At 66.0% G+C, this 17,509-nt stretch overlaps 2 protein-coding genes across 8 annotated transcripts; both read right to left on the bottom strand.

Moving 5' to 3' along the window:
• Nucleotides 1-392: 392 nt before the first annotated feature.
• ARL8A (ARF like GTPase 8A) lies at nucleotides 393-8,438 on the bottom strand. Its single transcript, XM_069545057.1, has 7 exons — nucleotides 7,214-8,438; nucleotides 3,498-3,578; nucleotides 3,244-3,317; nucleotides 2,175-2,268; nucleotides 1,971-2,038; nucleotides 1,587-1,657; nucleotides 393-1,309 (listed from the first exon to the last, which is right to left on the bottom strand). Exons 1-7 carry the CDS (start codon nucleotides 7,334-7,336, stop codon nucleotides 1,260-1,262), a joined length of 561 nt encoding a protein of 186 aa, XP_069401158.1. The 5' UTR covers nucleotides 7,337-8,438; the 3' UTR covers nucleotides 393-1,259.
• PTPN7 (protein tyrosine phosphatase non-receptor type 7) lies at nucleotides 8,224-17,008 on the bottom strand. Of its 7 annotated transcripts, none has more exons than XM_069545055.1 (10): nucleotides 16,918-17,008; nucleotides 15,962-16,247; nucleotides 15,379-15,562; nucleotides 15,045-15,129; nucleotides 13,886-13,962; nucleotides 12,613-12,750; nucleotides 12,227-12,337; nucleotides 11,636-11,793; nucleotides 10,511-10,624; nucleotides 8,224-9,814 (listed from the first exon to the last, which is right to left on the bottom strand). In XM_069545055.1, the coding sequence occupies exons 2-10, from the start codon at nucleotides 16,096-16,098 to the stop codon at nucleotides 9,721-9,723; spliced, it is 1,098 nt and encodes a 365-aa protein (XP_069401156.1). In that variant the 5' UTR covers nucleotides 16,099-16,247; nucleotides 16,918-17,008; the 3' UTR covers nucleotides 8,224-9,720. The 7 variants fall into 7 exon arrangements, with proteins under 7 accessions (XP_069401156.1, XP_069401152.1, XP_069401151.1 ...); XM_069545051.1 differs by having other exon boundaries at nucleotides 10,511-10,619; XM_069545050.1 differs by having other exon boundaries at nucleotides 10,511-10,619; nucleotides 15,962-16,273; nucleotides 16,918-16,994.
• Between the last annotated feature and the right edge of the window lie 501 nt (nucleotides 17,009-17,509).

Here is a 17,509-nt window from a genome sequence, read left to right as displayed (position 1 = left end):
GTGCGGCCTCTCCTGGGAAACCAGCAGCCCTGACACCAGCGGGCGGAGCGGGTTGGCTGCGGGCTCCGCACGCGCCCCAGGGCCCTTCACTGGCTCCGCCCGCTTGGGCTGCAGGCGGAGCTTGGAGGCACTGCGCGCGGCATCCCGCGCGGAGGCGCGGCCGGGCAGGTGGTGACACCGGCGCCCTCGGGGCCGCTGGCAGCTCAGAGCCGGGGACCAGAGGAGGCGGCGGCAGGCAGGAGCCGGGCCGCACGCGGGGGCCGCTCTGTAAAGAGCCATTGTGTGTCCGGAGCAGCGCGTGCCTCCCGCTGGCTGGGTGCGCCCGGGTGGAGGGCTGGAGTCCTGAGCCTGCTGGGCCACCGGGGGCAAAGAACCCACACCGTGCAACCCCCCAACACAAAATTGTCGTTTATTCTTGTTAGGAGGCAAAAAAATGTACAGTTACAAGAATCATCTTCCAAACAGAGGTTAAATATGAGCAGAAAAGTGTAAAAAAGGAATAGGGACATCACTTTACAAATCATTAAATTAAATAAACCAACAGAAAACAAAAATCCAAAGAACCAACCCCCATGCCGAGTTCTCTCCTTGTGCAACTCTGCAAAATGAGAACAGAAAGTGAGGTGGCCCGCGGAGGAGGGGGCCTGAGGGGCAGGAGCCGGAAGCCGGCGGCCCGGCGGGGAGGGCGGGCGGCGGGGGTGCCTGGGAGGCGGCCCCTGCCCTCCGCCCGGCTGGGGCCGAGCGGGGAGTCCCTGAAGGCTCCCGTCTGCCTGTGACATCCAAACACTGCAGGGATAGATGAGGCTCGGGACGGCCGCCCCTGCCAGGCTGGTGCCTTTCCGGGCGGCCCGGCCCTAGCCGACCCCCGGCTCCCTCCTGCTCTCTCCACCGCCCCCTCCCTGATCCTGGCTGGGCCCTGCAGCATCAAATGGTTGATTTTAGTCTTTGCTTAAATTAAAAAATTAAAATATATATACATATATATACTGTACACACAGGACAGTAACAGTGTGGGAAAGGGGAGCGGAGAGGGGCGGGGGCGGAAAACGGAGCGGGGAGGGGGAGGTTAGGGGGCGGGCGGGAGCCATTCATTTTACAGTCGAATCAGGAGTTCAAACCTCAGCAGAACGGGACTCTGGGGCCCCCGGAGGACCCTCCCCGCACTGAGTAGGGAGGGTGGGCTTGGGGGGCCGCAGGGGGAGGGGGAGCTCGGCTTCAGGCCGGGAGGCGGCCCCTGGTCCGAGGGCGCGGCCACGGTCTCAGCTTCTCCGCGACTTTGAGTGCTGGATAAGCCACTGCAGGGTGATGTCTGGGAGACAAGGGGGCGGGTCACAGGGCTTCGGGGCTGCTTCTCTTGGGGAGAGCGCACACGGGGGGCGGGGGGGCTGCAGCTGGGGTCACCCCAAGGGCGTCCCAAGCCCAGTCTCAACGTCAGACCTGCTCCGAGCCTCGCAGGCGACAGAGACCCGGGGAGCTCGCCCAAGACCGCACACCAGGGGGGCAGGGCGGGGGCTTCTTGCCGCCGATCCCACCCGGGGAGCCCGGGGCCTCCCCTCCCGCCCCGCCCCGCGGACCCCCGCACCCACCGATGTTGTCTTTCTCTTTGCAGGAGATGGAGTAGCAGCATATCTCTCGGTCCTGGATGGCAGACAGGCTCCTGCGGGACCACGCAGTCTCCTGAAGCTGCCGCCGCGGGGACTGGGGGCTTGGGGCCGGCAGGGGACCTGGGACTGGGGGGGCGGGGGCGGGGGCGGGGGCGGGGGCGGGGGCGGGGGCGGGGGCGGGGGCGGGGGCGGGGGCGGGGGCGGGGGCGGGGGCGGGGGCGGGGGCGGGGGCGGGGGCGGGGGCGGGGGCGGGGGCGGGGGCGGGAGGCGCGCGAAGGGCGGGCCCGCGGGCGCCACCGCGCGGCGGGTGCCGGAAGCGCGCGAGCCCCTCGCTCCACGCCGCGGGCAGGGGCGGGGCCCACTCACATTTTCTCGATCAGCTCCTTCTCATCCAGCGCTCCCGGGAGGTCTCGCTTGTTCCCGAGGACGAGCACCTGCCGCGAAGAGAGGACAGGGCTCGGACCAGGGCTGCCGCGGCCCGGCCGCCCTGGAGGGGGTGGGCCCGGGGGCCTCCACACCGCCCCACCCGCGCAGAGCCGGGCCCGCCCGCCCCCTCCACGCGGGGCTGACCGGGATGCCCTGCAGCTGGGGCTTGTCCAGTAGGTTGTGGAGCTCATTCTTGGAGGCCTCAATCTTCTCTTGGTCAGCGGCGTCCACCATGTACCTGGGGGACGGCAGGTGGGGATGCAGTTGACCCCACAGGCCGGGGTGGGAGTGGGAGCTGCCACCTGGGTGGGCTCAGGAAGGGGCTCCGATAGGACAACCTGCACGGACTACGGGGGGCCTGCCCGCGTCCCGCCCCGGACAGACCCCGGAGAGGCTGCTGCTCGCTCGGCCAAGCTCGGCAACACGGGTCCTGTGAGATGAGACCCGAGTCCTTCAAAGAGTGACCCTCTTCTGTTCTCATGGGAGGACTAGACGAGGGGGGAGAAAGCTGCAAAGGAGGCTCTAACAGACTTAATGCTCAAAACACTTTTAAAGAAATCACACTGGGGAGTTTCCTGGTGGTCCCGGGGGGTTAGGACTGGGAGCTTCTGCTGCAGGGGGTACCGGTTCCATCCCTGGTCCAGGAACTAAGATCTCGCATACCACGTGGCCAGAAAACTTAAAAAATAGTAACAACAGTAATAAAAAATCAGGTTACAGGTGTAAGATAGGCCACAACGATATGCTTTACAACAAAGGGGATAGAGCCAATATTTTGATGTAACTGTAAATGGAGTATTACCTTTAAAATTGTATAAAAATTTAAAAATCAACTTAAAAACAATGAAAGCTAAGCGATTGTTTGGGCACATATGTATCTTGTGGTGGTTGCTATTTTTTTAAAAGCAAGGGAGGGAACTCCTGGCAGTATAGCGGTTTGCCAAGGGCCGGGGTGAGGGAGACGAAATCCTGCAAGCTGTGTGGTGCGCCAAAAAGGAAAAAGGAAAAAAAGGTGAGGGAATGAACCGCTAAATCACATAAAATTCACGACATAGGTGAGTCTGAGTCGGGGGAGGTCCACGCGGAGGCTTCCGCACGAGGCGGTGGTGATTCCGGTCTCAGGCTGGACGGTGGGCGTCCAGAGGGTCCGTCTTAGCAAAGGCAAGCCAGAGCGCGGCAGGGGCTCGCGCGGCCGGGGGGCCCGCGCACTCACACGATGGCGCTCACTCCGCGGCAGTAGCGCTCCCACATGCTGCGGAAGCGGGGCTGTCCCCCGATGTCCCAGAGCTGGAGAGAGGGCGGGGCGTCAGCGGCGGGCTTCCCCCCAGCCCCGGGCGCCCCCCTCTCCCGGGCTCCTCGGCTGCCGGTTCCCTGGGCCCCAGGCCCCCAGCTCCCCTCTGCCCCGGGCTCCGCGGCGTGGGCGCCCGGGCTCCTTTCTGCCCACTGCCGGCCCCGGCCCGCGCGCACCTTGATGGTCACGTTCCCCTTGGTGATCTTGCGCATGTTGAAGCCCACAGTGGGGATCATGTCCTCGTTGAACTGTCCTGACTGGAAGGGAGAGTCAGAATTGGGAAAGGGGCAAAAAGGCAGGCGCCGATGGACGGCCCCTGCGGCCACGGACCAGGCAGTGGGGAGCCTCTCCTGCCTCCCCCTCCCCATCTATCCTCTGCAGGAGCAGGTGGGTGAACAGCCAAGGTTCACACTTGCGCAGGCAGTGAACGCTCATGTCAAGTCCGGGAGGGCAGGTCAGCCACACCCCACGTGCAACGCGCAGCAAGGCGTTTCTGGGCTTCTTTGCGCTGTACCCATTTGTAGGATGGGCGGTCCTCCCTGGGACCTCGCCAGGCCGAGAGCTCCTCAGGGACTAACTCCATTTCCCACAACCCAGTTTCAGATTCTAACAATTCTCACTTCTCCCCTCTAAACTGTCTCCATGATCTCTAGATTGTTCTAAACTAGCCACAGGCCTCTAACAAGGCCTACAGTCAGACTTGGACGGAACTCCGCCCAAGGCCGTCTCCAGAAAATAACCCTCTGCTCCCCCCTGGACACAGGCTGAAGGCGATGCAGCTTCCTTAACCCTGAACCTGAGGGGACAGCCTTGCTCCTCTGTGATGCCACCTTCGGTGGTGGCAAGCGTCATTTGCCTCCGGCCACACCATGTGGCCAGGGACTCTGGTCACTGGCCACAGTGGGGACACGGTGCCTTCTTGTTCAGAGCCTGCGAGCGTGAACCAAGTCCCCGGGGCCCAGCTGAGTGAGACAGACGGATTTCCTTTTCATCTTCAGGAGTCATCAAGGCCCTTGGACATGAGCAGGGGCTGCGCAAGACGCATGCTAGGGATGAGGCAGATCGAGGGGCTTCAGAGACCCTGAGAGAGCACACAGTGTGTCCACACACATTGGCGAAAGGGTCTCTGGTTTCTGTCAGATATCAAAAGGGTCCAAGAGCCTCTAAAAGTGAGGAAACTCAAGGGAAAGGGAGCGCCCTGAGGAGGTGGCTTCGCTTTTGGCTGAGGAGGGCGATGCATGGGTGGTTACCCTCTGCAGACCCCGGCAAGGTATGGGGGGCGCACCCCTGCCCCGAGCGGCTAAGAACAGAGAGACCGAGGGTGGAAGCCCACTTCTCACTTGCCACTCTTCATGGAGGAGCTTGGACAGACTTCTGACCTCTCTGGGCCTTGAAGTTTCCTTCTGTGAAATGGGGCAGAGGGGTTTGGCTTCCTAGAAAGTGGCCAAGAGGGCTCACAAAGAGCTTGGAAACGGTTTCCATACGTGAGGAACCATCACTGCTCCCTGGCGACCAGAACACCCACAGGCTCTCGCAGAAATGAAAAGCCCAGCCTGGCAGAGGAGGGTGCTAGGAGGACCCTCAGGAGGGTAGGCTCCCTGCCCTGGGATTTCCAGGTCAGCAGTGAATCAGAGCTAAGCTGGAACCAGTCGCAACTTCATTTACCGGCTAAGGCCTCAGATCTCACAAGCTCCTCCTTGAAGGTCAGCAGGAACCCTGAAGTTGTCTAGTGGAGCGCCCCCTCAGACTTGAATCCCCTCTAGCTCATCCTTCCTGGGTTAGCTACAGCACTCTGAAGTTCTTTATGAGTCAAAAATCCATCTTCCCAAGTTTACCCCTGGGTACCCCAAGATCAGTTCTTCCATTGGACATTCACACTTCAAAGTATTTGAAAATATTTGTCCTCTAGTTTCCCCTGGGCAAAACACCTCCTACTTGCGGGCAGCACAGCCTTCTCAGAGCTTGGGAAGCTGGGGTTCGGGTTCTCAGGAGCACCGGAAGTCTCTCAATGACGCTGCCCAGCTCACATTAGCCCGCTGAGCAGCTGACACATAAACTCAATTTCTATCCTCAGTCAGACTCATAGAGTGAGCAGAAAAATCAAATGGGGAAAAGCTGAGACAAAGGCCAAATGAAGAGGCCAGAGGGATTCAGAAGGTCAGTGGTGGGCACAAGGGCAGAGCCCAGGGTCCGGACTCTGTTTCTTTCTGAAAGACACTCCACTGAGATCATAGCCGGGTATGGCCCCAGAGGAGCTGAGAACTCTGGACTTGCCCAGATGTGGGCACTCCCACTGCGGCCCACAAGGATGGGTGTCCTGGGAAGCCTCTTTCCAGGGAATCGAGGTTGCACTTTGGGGGGGGTGTGTGAGCGAGGTGGCACACTTCGTGCCGTGAAGATGAAGGTGTGGCCGGGGGCGGGCGGCAGCCTCCCTGTGCACCTCAGACACTCCTGACCCTGGTGGTGCAATCTGTGACTCGGATTCCGCTCTGACCTGCCAGAGCCTCCTGCTCTCTGGACACGACCAGGACACAGGAGCGCCTGGGCGCCTGCGGATCCCTGCCGGGAACATGGCTTTGTGGCCGCTCCAGGAGGAGCGTGTCCCTGGGTACCAGAGGTGACGCCCAGGCTGAGCCACGAGAGCAGCGGCAACCAGCCCCTCCCGGCCTCACCGCGGTCATCTCCCAGCCAGGCACCTGGCCCCTGCTCCTGGAGCCCGAGCCCAGGCTGACGCCAGGTCTAACCAGGGGTCTCCCTCGGAGGGCAAGAGCCTGGACAGATAGGAGCCCAGACACCATCCTGCCAACAACCCCAGCCTGGGCCCCACGAGCTTGTCCTGCTGGGTGAGCGGCCAGGAGCCCCGGGGCAGAGGTCATCACAAACACGTTCAGGAAAGGGAGCCAGTACCCAAACACACTATCTGGGGAATCTAACCCCAGCCTCCCCCCACCCTTCCCTTCGAGGGTGCGCAGAACCGGCAGGGGAGGTACCCAGGCCGGCGGGCACACTTCTCCGCTGACCCATCTCATGCACGCCCGGTCTACGGTTCTCAGAAAACCCAGGCAGGGCACAAGCCGAGCCCTGCCCAAGCCGCCCTCAGCCCCAAGGGGCCCAGCGCAGCCGGCTCACAAACGCCTGCCAGGCCGCGGCCTCCACTGCGGTTCAGCTTGTCTTCCCCTTTTCTGAGACACATTTTAATTCCTTCCCCACCACCGCCTTGACTCTGAAAGGCTCACACTCGCCCACCCGGGTCCCGGAGCCACTCACCCCTCTGTCCTCAGAGCGGACCTGCCCCCCCCCACCTCCACCCCATCCTCTGGGTCCCCACCTCCTCTGCAACTTCCGGGCCAGGCGGGGCCTCGGAGCTCCTCGGGGTGCCGTCCATCCCCCCCGGACCTCCAACTGGGCAGAGGTTCCCGTAGAGGAGGCGTCTGGGATGGAGCCCTGGGCCCCGGGTGGTTTCCGCTCCCCCAGAGCATCCCTCTCCCCACCACCATTAATAGCGCCAGGGTTTCCCCTTCCGGCCAGGCGGGGTTAACCCCCCGGGGTGGGGCTTGGGCCGCCGGGCCCCCCTGCCCAAGCCGCAGGGCATGCCACCCCGCGACCCTCCCCGCCGCAGGCCCTGCACTTTCGCCCCGTCATGCGCCCGGCTGCGGTGCGGAAGGCGGGCCGTCTCCGCGGGCGGCGGTCCCTCGGGCCTCGTGACACCCTCGGAGCCGCCAGTCCCGGGCCTGGGCCGCGTCCCCTGTCCCCCGCCCCCCCGCGCCCTCGGTGCCATCCCGGCCCGGGCGTGCGCCGCCGGGGCCCCGGGGCCGTGCTAGGCCCTGCGCCTCCAGCCGGGCGGGGACCCGCTCAGCCCGGCGCGGCGGGGGCTCGGGGCCGGCGGCCGTACCGCGATCACGTTGACGAAGGTGGTCTTGCCGGAGTACTGCAGCCCGACCAGCGTGAGCTCCATCTCCTCCTTCCAGAACAGGGCCTTGAACCAGTCCAGCAGCTTGTTGAACAAAGCGATCATGGTCGCTGCGCCGGCCGCGCCTGGTGCCGGCCCCCCGCCGCCCCTGGTGCCCTCGCGCTGCGGCCGGAGCGGCCCTCCCCGGTGCGGCCCGGCTCCGGGCTCGGTGCGGGCGGAGGCTCGGCAGGAGCGCGCGGCGGCCGACGACTCGCTGCCGGGATCGGCGCGCCGATGGGTGTGGCCTCGGCGCGTCCTTCCCCCCGCCCGGCCGCCGTCCTCCTCGGCGCCGTCCTCCGGCTCCGCCCGCGCGGCCGGCGGCCCTGCTCGCCCCCGAGCGAGCGCGCTCCTCCGCGCCAGGCCGGCGGGCCGAGCCGCGGAGCGTTGGGCGGGGCGCGCCGGGCCCGCGGGCGCGAGGCGGGGCCTGGGGAAAGGAGCTCCGGTTGCTTTTCCCCTTCGCGAGCTGCCGCGTCCTGACGGGCACTCGTCCGGTCTTGCAGGCAGTGCGTCGGGGGTGGGCGAGGGCGCCGTCCAGCGGGAGCATTTCCAGGGTGGACGAGGGTGGAGGTCTCTGAGATCTTTTGTTCCCTGGGTCCTGGCCTCTGAGCATCTTTGGGTACCGAGCCCCGATCTCTCAGAGGGTACCCCGCGGAGAGGAACAGCCGCCAGTGAACGCTTGTCAACCACGATGTACCAGAACCCCCTGCTTATAAGCCTCTGGCCCAGAGAGGCTTTTACTAGGACCACCGTATCCTAGGCAGAGAAGATCCTGCCAGGCGGTTTCTCGTGCGGCAGGCTCGTAGCGGATGGAAAAGCTGGCCTGGGCTGGGTAAAAGCCACAGCTGCGCTCGGGAGAGCCACCGGCGGGGGCGGGCCTGCGAGGTGCTGCTGCCCCTGGGGGCCCAGCGGCCACCCCGCCTTGGGCGCATCTCAGTGTCTGACCTCCACGTGTGTTCATGTGTGTCCAGGCTTTTAATCAAAGGCGCGTAAACCTTCAAATAGCAACCATACCTGCAAGCCCACCCGAGATGACCCCATGATCAGTTGCCAGAATGGTGCTATCGCGGGGTCTCGCCTGCGGAGCGACCTGAGTGGTTACCTGGCCTTTCTAGTCCCTGCTCTTGGTAAGCTTCTCTCTAGCTCCCAAGGAACACCTCTGTCTCCCCGGCCCCCCCACAAGCCCACTCCAGAGTCGCTGCTCTCTCTGTCCCTGGAAGGGCTGTGAAAGTGCACCGTCTGGGGTCAAGAGCGGCCGCCTGTCTCTGCTCTATGGGTTCTTACCCTAACTGATGTGAAGGGGCCGCGGAGGCCTGAGGACAAGAAGCCTTTATCCCCCACCTGTTACTCTACAAGGCCTGTCCTCGGGTCTGGACAGGGTTGGGGCAGCAGCACCCACGGAGGGGGGGCCCGCCGCCACGTGGCAGCTTTCCTCCCGGGGAGTCTGAGCTTCATGGGCATCAGGAGTGCCTCTCGAGGGCAGGAAAGCTTCAGGAGGAGTGAGGTCCCTCCTGGGGGGTGGTCAGCCCTGAGACTAGGCCTGGGGGGCCCTGGGCCTCAAGCTGATGAGACGCAGAGGGCAGTTAGCTCTCCAGGGTGAACTGTGGCTGCCCCTGTTCAGCCTGAGCCCCTGGCCCACGCAGGTGCTTTAATCCAGGATGCTGGTGGAAACAGGCGTGTGGTCCAGGCGTGCTCTGCAGGGAGAAGGGTGTGGCGGGGCTCTTGTCTGGAGTCGGGCAGTGCTCTCGGCTCCTTGCTCAGCTCTTGTGTTCTTCCCGGGTACTCGCATCTCTTCTGAGGCTGGCAGGCAGGCTGAGGACATAGGGTCTCCCAGGAGAGTGGGTGGGGCAGGTGGCTGGCAGGTACAGAGGCAGGGGCAGCAGTCTGGACCCCGGGGAGGTGTCCCCACACTTTCCTTCTTCTAGAGACTTCAACTGTTCGGTCTGGTCACTTCTGTAGCCTGTTCCCCAGACCCCGGTGTGAGCACGGGGCTGGTCTGGTTCTTGCTCTCTTGGGGTGTCCGGCCTCTGATGGGTGAGAAGGCAGAGTCCCTGGCAGGATGCTGGGGACGTAGCTAAGGCAGCACCAGGCTTCTCCCAACTCCGGCCATTGGCCTGTTCTCGGGCTGGACCGGGGTAGGTATGATCTTGGGGTGACACTCTTGCCAGCCCCAGGCAGGGGGTGCAGCTGGAGCAGCTTGTGGGCACCCTCAGGTTGCTCTGCCCTGGTGGTCTGAGGAGGAGACCCAGGCTCTCACATGGGGGCCACCCCTGTGTCCACTGGGGGCCTCTCCAGGGGGCAGGGGCGTGGGCAGTGCTCAAGAGCTGGTGTCTGGCCTCATCCTCACTGGCCAGCTTCTGGAACTCCAGACAGGCCCCCTGGGGATTCCCCAGGTCACGAGGCCCCCTTTCCCCAGGCCTGGGGAAGTGGCCCCGGGCAGGGAGGGCTCCGGGTCAGGGGCTGGGCTCCTCTGGCAGCTGGGCGGCGAACAAGGCCAGGGTGTGGTGCAGGAACTGGTACTGCTCTGCCGTCTGGATCATGCCTCCCCTGCGGGCAGAGACGCACATCCCTGAGCTGAGGCGGTCGGGGACAGCCCGACCCTCCCGAAGGCCTCTGGGGCCTCCTCCCGGGGGCATCCTCTCTGCCTCCCCACGCTGCCCCCACCATTCTGTCTGTCTCCCCCCACTGCCCCCGCCGTCCCCACCCGGGAGGAGGCCCCACGTGGCAGGGGTCTTGGAAGCAGTGATCCCCCAGAGGTCCTGTCCCGGTGCTTCCCCAGTGGTGAGCTCACTCCTCGTAGCAGCTCCCCGGGGAGGGGGACACTGTCTCTCTGGGTAAAGAAGTGGGGGCCCAGGAGGCGCAGAGACGCTCAGGGGGGTGGACCCCATCTCTTGTCTCTACGCCAGTGAACTTGTGCAGCTGCCTGTGGCTCTCTTGTTTCCAGACCCAACCATCCACTGTCTCCCCACCTGTCCCCCCTCCGAGAAGGGTATTTGGAAAAATGGAGACAAGAAACAAAAAAAGGCTGAAAGCTCAGGTGAATCCTATTTAATAGAGTGTCCTATTTAACTGTAGCATCCCCCAGCTAAATTCTAAATGGAGATTCTGGCCTGGGTGTAAGGTGCTAAGCTCTTGAAGCCCAAGGGGCCCGTTTTCTCCCACAGGAAATACCCAGAGCCTAAGGGCCTCCAGGAGGCATGGGGCCACTCACCGTGTCCTCACCCCGCTTAGCCAAGCACCCACCTGTCCAGCCGCAGCTGGCACACAATGCCCAGGATGTCCACCTCCCCTCGGGCCTTCAGCTGTTGGCAGCCGATGCGGGTGGCGATGAAGCAGCCGGTCCGGCCGATCCCTGCGCTGGGTCCAGGGGTCCGGGGCAGGGCAGGGCGGTCACAGGGGGCAGGCGGGCGGGGAGGGCAGCGGCCACGCCGCTGGGCCAGCCAACGCCCTCTGATGGCGCTGCTCGCCCCTGGCCTGCCCGTCCTGCCCCGAGTCCTCTCCCCTGCTCCGCCCTGCCCCCTCCCTTCTTCAGGAAGTCTCCCCTCCCACGTGAACCCGACCCCCAGCACCCGCCGGCTGCGGCTGTGGAGGGTCCACAGCCCCCTGCCTGTGCTTGCAGCCATGTGAGCTCCTGAGGACGGGCCTCCCGAACACTCTGCCTGTCTCTGTCCCTGCCTCACCCCTCCGTCCGCCTGCCTCTTAGCCCGAGGCCCTGGGGCTCTTCACCGGCACACCTGGGTCTCTGGGCCTGTTTTGTGAGGCCCCTCATCCGCCCGGCCACTCTTACCCTCCAGACTCTCAAGCCCGCCCGCGTGTCCTCGGCCCCGCACCCTGACTGCCCCCAGCCTCGAGTCAGGCCTTGGGAGCTGCAGCCCCACCCACTGGGGTGCTCCCTGCTCCTCCTCCACTTGGTGCATTCACCTTCCAAGTCTTAGCTTGGCCTAGAGGTCCTTCCTCCCAGAACGCCTTTTCTGGCCAAAGTCTGGTGGGGGCGGCTTGGTTCTGTGCCCCCCCGCCCCCGCCCCGTCACGTTTCATCACGCTGAGCCCTGCTCATCTGCCGTCTTTCCCACCAGACCATGGAATTGGCAGCAACCAAACGGTCTTGCTCACACCGTCTCCTCAGCATCGAACTCTGCGCCCGGCAATAACAGGCTTGGAGTGGACATCTGTGGACGGCATGAGCCGCCCTGGCGGCAGGGAGCGGGTTTGTCTCCTCCCGCGGGGCGGGGGCTGCCTCTCTGGACTGTGCCTGGGTGCCCGGCCCACACGTCCGTGTTCTGCAGTTGCTGGGTGAGCTGGAGATCGCGGTGTGAGTAAGGCCCGGGCCAGCCCCCGCTCCCCTGGAGACCCTCTGAGGGGCCCGTACCTGCAGTGGACCACAATGGGCCCAGGGTGGGCAGCGACCTCCGGGCTGTCCTCCACCTCGGCCACCAGGCGCAGCAGGGGCCCCGCCGATTCTGGGGTCTGGTGGTCGGGCCAGGCCGAGAAGAGGATGTGCTTCAGGGCGCGACGCTGCTCCTGGTGCTGGGCGGGGGCAGGACGTGAGAAGGGGGCAGCGGAGACCTGTGTTCAAGTCCCGGCCCTGCCTCCCACCAGCACAGGCCTGTGGACACGTCCCCTTAGCCTCACGTTCTTCGCCTCGAGCACGGGGCTGTGATGCTCCGAGGCCAGAGAGCCGCTTTGGAGGGCAGAAGGCGCCTCGGGTGACGGCAGCTTAGGCTTCACGTGTTGTTAAGCCTCTCATCAAACTGCCGGGCGCCCTCCAGCAGCGACTCCAGAGCCCGCCCTGCTTTCCGCAGGGACGGTGGCGCCTGCCCTGCCCGGGATGGCACCCGCGTCCCTCTTCCAGGCCCAGGCAGCTCTGCAGGCGTGGGTTCAGGCAGGTCTCCCTGAGCAAACCCGAGACTCCCAGGGGATGTCCAGGGAGGGGTAGCCCGGCCCCCGCGGCCCCAGGCACCTGGATGGTCAGTGTCCGCACGGTGTACTCTGGGCGCTCCCGCACGTCCTGGACGCGGACGCGGAAGGGCCCGTAGGTCTCCTCCTCGGCGGGCCAGTAGTGGGCGCACTTCTGGGGGGGGGGGTGCTGGGAGTCAGGGGCGGGGCCTGTCGGCTGGGTCAGGGGCGGGGCCTGTCGGCTGGGAGTCAGGGGCGGGGCCTGTCGGCTGGGAGTCAGGGGCGGGGCCTGTCGGCTGGGTCAGGGGCCCCCCCGAGGCGTCGCCCTGCCCCCCGCGGGCTTGACACCCGCCCCCCGCCCCGGCTTCTGGCTGGGGTGGCCTCCGTGCCCTGTGACTCAGGGACTGACAGGTGTCCTCGGGCCCCGGAGCCCAGCCTGGAGCCGCCCACCTCCTTGCCCTCTCGGAGCTGCGTGAGCATGATGATGAGGGGGGCCTCCTCCTGCCACACCATCTCCCAGAAGTCCGACACTGTGTTGGGCATGGGGCCCTGGGTGGCGATGTAGGCCTTGTCCTGCCCGCCGTAGCCCTGTAGGAGGGGAGGTGGGTGGTGAGCGCGGGCCTGGGCTGGCCCGGACACACGCGTCAGGGACGCACACGCCAGGAGCCCCGCGCTGGCCGGGATAGCCAGCAGACCGCGCGTCATGCCCACCCAGCCGCGCTGGCCGCTGCGGTGCAGGTCAGACTCGACGCAGCGTGTTGCGTTGAGGCTTTCCGGGCCCCGTGACTGGCCCCTTCCTTCCTCTGCCTTCTACTAGCACCGAAGGTGGGGAGGACCGTTGCCCTTTGACTTGCTACTTAGTGGAGTTTGCCGCAAGGCGTAGCACTCCCCTGCCAGCCCTTTTTCTCCCCTTCAGGATCCTCCTGCTCCTCAGGGGATGGGGGATCCAGACCATTCCCTGGCCCACGCTTCACCCCTCAGGCCCTTAGTTCAGTTCAGTTCATGTCTGACTCTTTGCGACCCCATGGACCGCAGCACGCCAGGCCTCCCTGTCCATTCCCAACCCCTGGAGTCTACTCAGACTCCTGTCCATCGAGTTGGCCACGCCGTCCAGCCACCTCACCCTCCGTCGTCCCCTGCCCCTCCCGCCTCCAGTGTTGCCCAGCATCGGGGTCTTTTCAAAAGAGTCAGTCTCTCCGCATCAGGTGGCTGATGCAGGCTATTCACCTCCGCTCCCGGCCGGTGTCCCACCCACTCAGAGCCACGGAGGGCTCGCGTCTGCGCCTGCCGCCTCCCACCCTGCAGGCCGGAGGCTGGGCACTGGACACTGGGGACAAGTCTAGGCGTGGAGTCCACCTGGCCTCCCGGCCTCTGGTTCCTTAATTCCTTGACTTAAGCTGCCTCCGAGAAGGAGGGGCCGCCTGGAGTAGTGAAGGCAGAGGGGAGGGAGCTGGCCGAACGCCTCACTGGGCTGCGGACCTGGGAGTCTTGGGCTGGAGTGGCCAGGGCAGCTCTCCACGGAGAGGCTGGCAGGTGTGGAGGACCAGGGGCAAAGGGGACTGGGGTCTTCCTTCCAGCACCTGACGTCTGCTGCGTGCATCCTGGCCCATTCCAGCAGCTTACGGGGTTGGAGCCAGGACACCAGGGGCTCCGCTGCGCTGGGTGGTGTCCTGGGGCGGGGGTGGCTCTGGACACAGCACCCCCTTCCCCGCCAGGAACTCACCCGAATGTAGTTGGCGTTGATGTAATCCCCGTCCTCCTGGCTCTCTGCCCGACCCAGACAGACTCGGCTCTGGGGGTCTAGAAGGGAAAACCAGCAGAGGTCAAAGGGCGACCAGCAAAGCAGCCACATCCAGGGCCGGCGAGAGGACAGCCCTATGCCTGTTGAGGCGCCCTCGAAGAGCAGGGGGTCGCAGAGCGTTCCTGAGCAGCAGAGGCCTGAGGCCAGGGCAGTGCGGGGAGGCCTCGGGCGGTGCCAGCAGGACGGACCGGCGGCAGGGGGCAGCTACTGAGCATTCCAGCCTGAGGGTCAGAGAGGGGCGGAGAGGGGTCACAGCAATAAAAACGGAGAGAGATGTTCGAGGAAGAGCTTTTCCTGAGCGACCCCACTGGAACTCAGGCTCCATCCCACACCCGCCTGACCCCTTGAGTCAGCCTCTAAGGGGGCCTTTCTTCAGCTCCAGTCCGGGCCCGATGAAGACGCTGGCTCCCAGGGGCCAGCTGGTCTGGGTGGAGGGCACCTCGGGGCCCAGAGCAGGCTGCCCCCATCCCTTCCGTGGGCACTAACAGGCTAGCAGCGGGCTGCGGCCTCCAGACTGGGGGCTGCTGGTCAGATAAGGCTGCTCTTCGCGGAGCAGGGAGGAGACCTCGTGGTCAGCGGGCCTCGTGGTCAGCGGGCCCCATGCGTGCCTCCGAATACAGGAGGTGCTGACCCGGGTCTGTCAGCCCCATGAACCCTGCCTGCCGCCTCCTGCTCTGTCTGAGATCCTCAGCATCTCTTGGGAGCCGTCCAAACGGGGCTTGTCCCCTGCAGACAGTGCGGGCCGTTTCCCAGGCAGGAGGAACAGGAGGAAGGGGGTTGGTGCGCCTGACTATGTGACCTCAGGTGAGCTACGCGGCTTCTCTGTAACTCGGTTTCCTCATCTGTAAAACGGGGGTCAGGGCAGCACACACCGCCTACCCGGGGCCGCGCTGAGCAGTGCTGGCCCACGGTCCGGGCCTAGTCTTAGGCTGGCCTGATTTCTGCCCCCCTTCCCTGGCCAGGGCCAGGCGGGGGCACCCCTCTGTCAGAAGAAGAGGCGCCACGCGGGGCAGCCCCCTCCTGGCTGGGGCTGCGTCTTGCCCTCTGAGCGCCTCCACCCCGGCCCCACCGCAGTCCTTACTTGGCAAGATGGTCTTATATCGGTCCTTGGAGGCATGGCCAGGAATATTCAGGTCCTCGGGGCTAACGAAGTTTGAGGGGATCCTCTGGCGGGGGCGGGGAGTAGGTGTGTGACCAGCAGCCCCCTTCCCGGCCTCCCTTCCCCCACTCCTCTGGTGGAGGGGCCCCGTTCCCTCCTGGCATCGGGAGGCAGGTCTGGATGGGGTGCAGGGAGAGGGTGGAGCCGTCTCCTTCCTGGAGCCCCTGGGGTTCTGTCTCCCAAGGGCCCACGGGGACAGGCCTGCCAGCTGCTCCTGATCGAGAGGGGCAGTGACTCGGGGGGCCCTCATTCTCACCAGGAATTCCTCTTCCAGCTGCGTGGGGCTGGGAGGCCGGTGCTGCAGGGCCTGCCGGCTGAGGGGGCGTCCGGTGGAGCGCAGGAAGTGCAGCGTGACCTCCTGGGGCGTGCGCACGGAGCAGATGGGCTCCACGGCCCCCAGGGACCGCACATCCAGCATCAGGGCCACGTTGGAGCCGCGCCTGCAGCAGGGACAGCGCGGTCGGCCTCAGCAGCCACGGCTGTCCCGGCACCGCTGACGGCGGGCTCCCTGTCTCCTCGCCACCCCGAGGCCCAGGCCCCCGGCACCCCCGCCCCTTGTTGGCCAGTGAGGAGGCTCCAAACCCAGCTGCCGCCTCCAGATGCCCCCACTTCCCATTCCTGGCTCGGCCCCTAAAGCTCAGGCCCACACCCAGGCCTGGAGGCTCCGGGCCCCTCGAGGGGTGCTCAACCCAGCCTGGGGCTTGGGGCGCAGGCGCAAAGCTGACACAGATATGCAAATGAGCAGTTTGGTTTCCTCCGCCTGGGGAGGCGCGGGGGTCCCGCCGCAGGGGCAGCGGGGGGGCAGCGGGCTCGGCCAGGCCTTCCTGAGAGGGTCTCACCTCTCCTGCAGCCGGACGTGCTTCCTGGCTGGGGCCTGGTCAGGCGGAGGCTGGGTCATGGCTGCCTCCGAAGGCGACTGTGAAGGCGACGGGGAGGCCGGGGCGGCGCTCTGGAGCAGCCCCCGGGCCGGGACCATGCTGGGGGCACGCCCGGGAGCTCACACGGCCATGTGGCCTGGCCTCTGGGCTGTTGGGTGGCCTTCTGCCCTTGGGCACCTCGGGTCTTCTCGCTCTTCCGTTGTTCCCCAGGAAGTGGCGGCGTCGCTCTGTGGGAAGGCCAGGATCTCTGCAGGGGCGTAGAGTGGCGGCTGCCTGGGGTTAGCGCGGGGGCGAGATAAAGGGTCACGACGGGGGCTGAGATAGGACAGATCCGGAGGAATCCAGAGGGGCAGGGGCTGGGGGGCGGGCGGCGTGCAGCCGTTCTGGGTGGAGGGTGGGCTCACGCCCCTGGCTTTGCAGGGGCCTCCTCTGGACAAGAAGGTGGCCCTCCGGTGTGCTTGGGGCAGCCGGCCCTCCCACCCAGGGTCGCCCCGGCCTCTGGGGTCTCCGGCCGGGAGGGGCCTGGGGGTGCTGGCTCCCTCCCGCCCATCCCCCGCCCGCCGCAGTAACTGCCACAGGGAGCGGCCGAGCCACAGCTGGGGGCACAAGCCGGGCGCCCCACCGAGGGCACGGCCCGCCCCCAGGCCAGGGCCCGGCTGGGAGCCGAGAGGGGTGCTGGGGTCGCCGCACCCACGGGGGCTGAGTGGGCACGGGCGGCCACAGCAGGACGCCTGTCTGCCCTCCCCGCCCCGCCATGCCCGCGCGCCCTCGGGGCCATCAGCGGCGGCGGTGCCCCTGCCCACCTGGCGCGGGACCCCCTGGGCGCCCTCCTGCTTGCCCTCCCGGGGCCGCCCTCCCGGCCCTCCGTGTCCCCCAACCCGGGGCCCCAGGGCTCCTCCCGCCCCGCAGGTGCTTACGAGGCGGCTGTGTCCCCAGGCGCCTCTCGCCAGCTGTCTGCCTGTCTGTCGGTGTGTCTCAGGGCTGGGGAGGCCTCAGGAAGCCCGCTTCCTCCCCCCGCCCCTCCTCGCTGCCACCCACGCACACCCAGCTGCCTATTGCCACCAGCGGGCCAGTGGCCTCCCGCCTCTGACCCCGCGGCCCGGCCTGTCCACACCTTGGCCACAGCCCGGCCCTGACCACTGCCTCCCCTGCAGGGCTTCTCCTCCGGGCCCTGGTCGCCTCTTGCCTCTACCTGCTTGCTGGGGGAAGCGGGGCCGACCCCCACCCCAGGCTGCCCCCCGGAAGCCCTTGCCCCTTCAAGCTGCGGGAATCCCAGCAGGAACAGGGAGAAGCAGGCACACACGGGGGTGGGGAAGGGGGGCAGGAGTCTCTCTCCATGAAGGGAAAGGCTCAGGCCAAGCCACAAGGGTCAACCTCAGGCCCCCAGCTCCGAGCGGGTCTGAGCCAGGTCAGCCACTCTGGAGGTAGGCAGTGGAGACACCTCGTGGCAGGGTCTGGGGGCTTCCCCCTGCCCCCAGCCACACAGGCCTTTTTCCAGAACCCTGACTT

Source organism: Ovis canadensis, chromosome 12, assembly GCF_042477335.2.
Source record: "Ovis canadensis isolate MfBH-ARS-UI-01 breed Bighorn chromosome 12, ARS-UI_OviCan_v2, whole genome shotgun sequence".
Classification (NCBI taxonomy): domain Eukaryota; kingdom Metazoa; phylum Chordata; class Mammalia; order Artiodactyla; family Bovidae; genus Ovis; species Ovis canadensis.
This window is presented reverse-complemented; position numbering and strand designations above follow the sequence as displayed.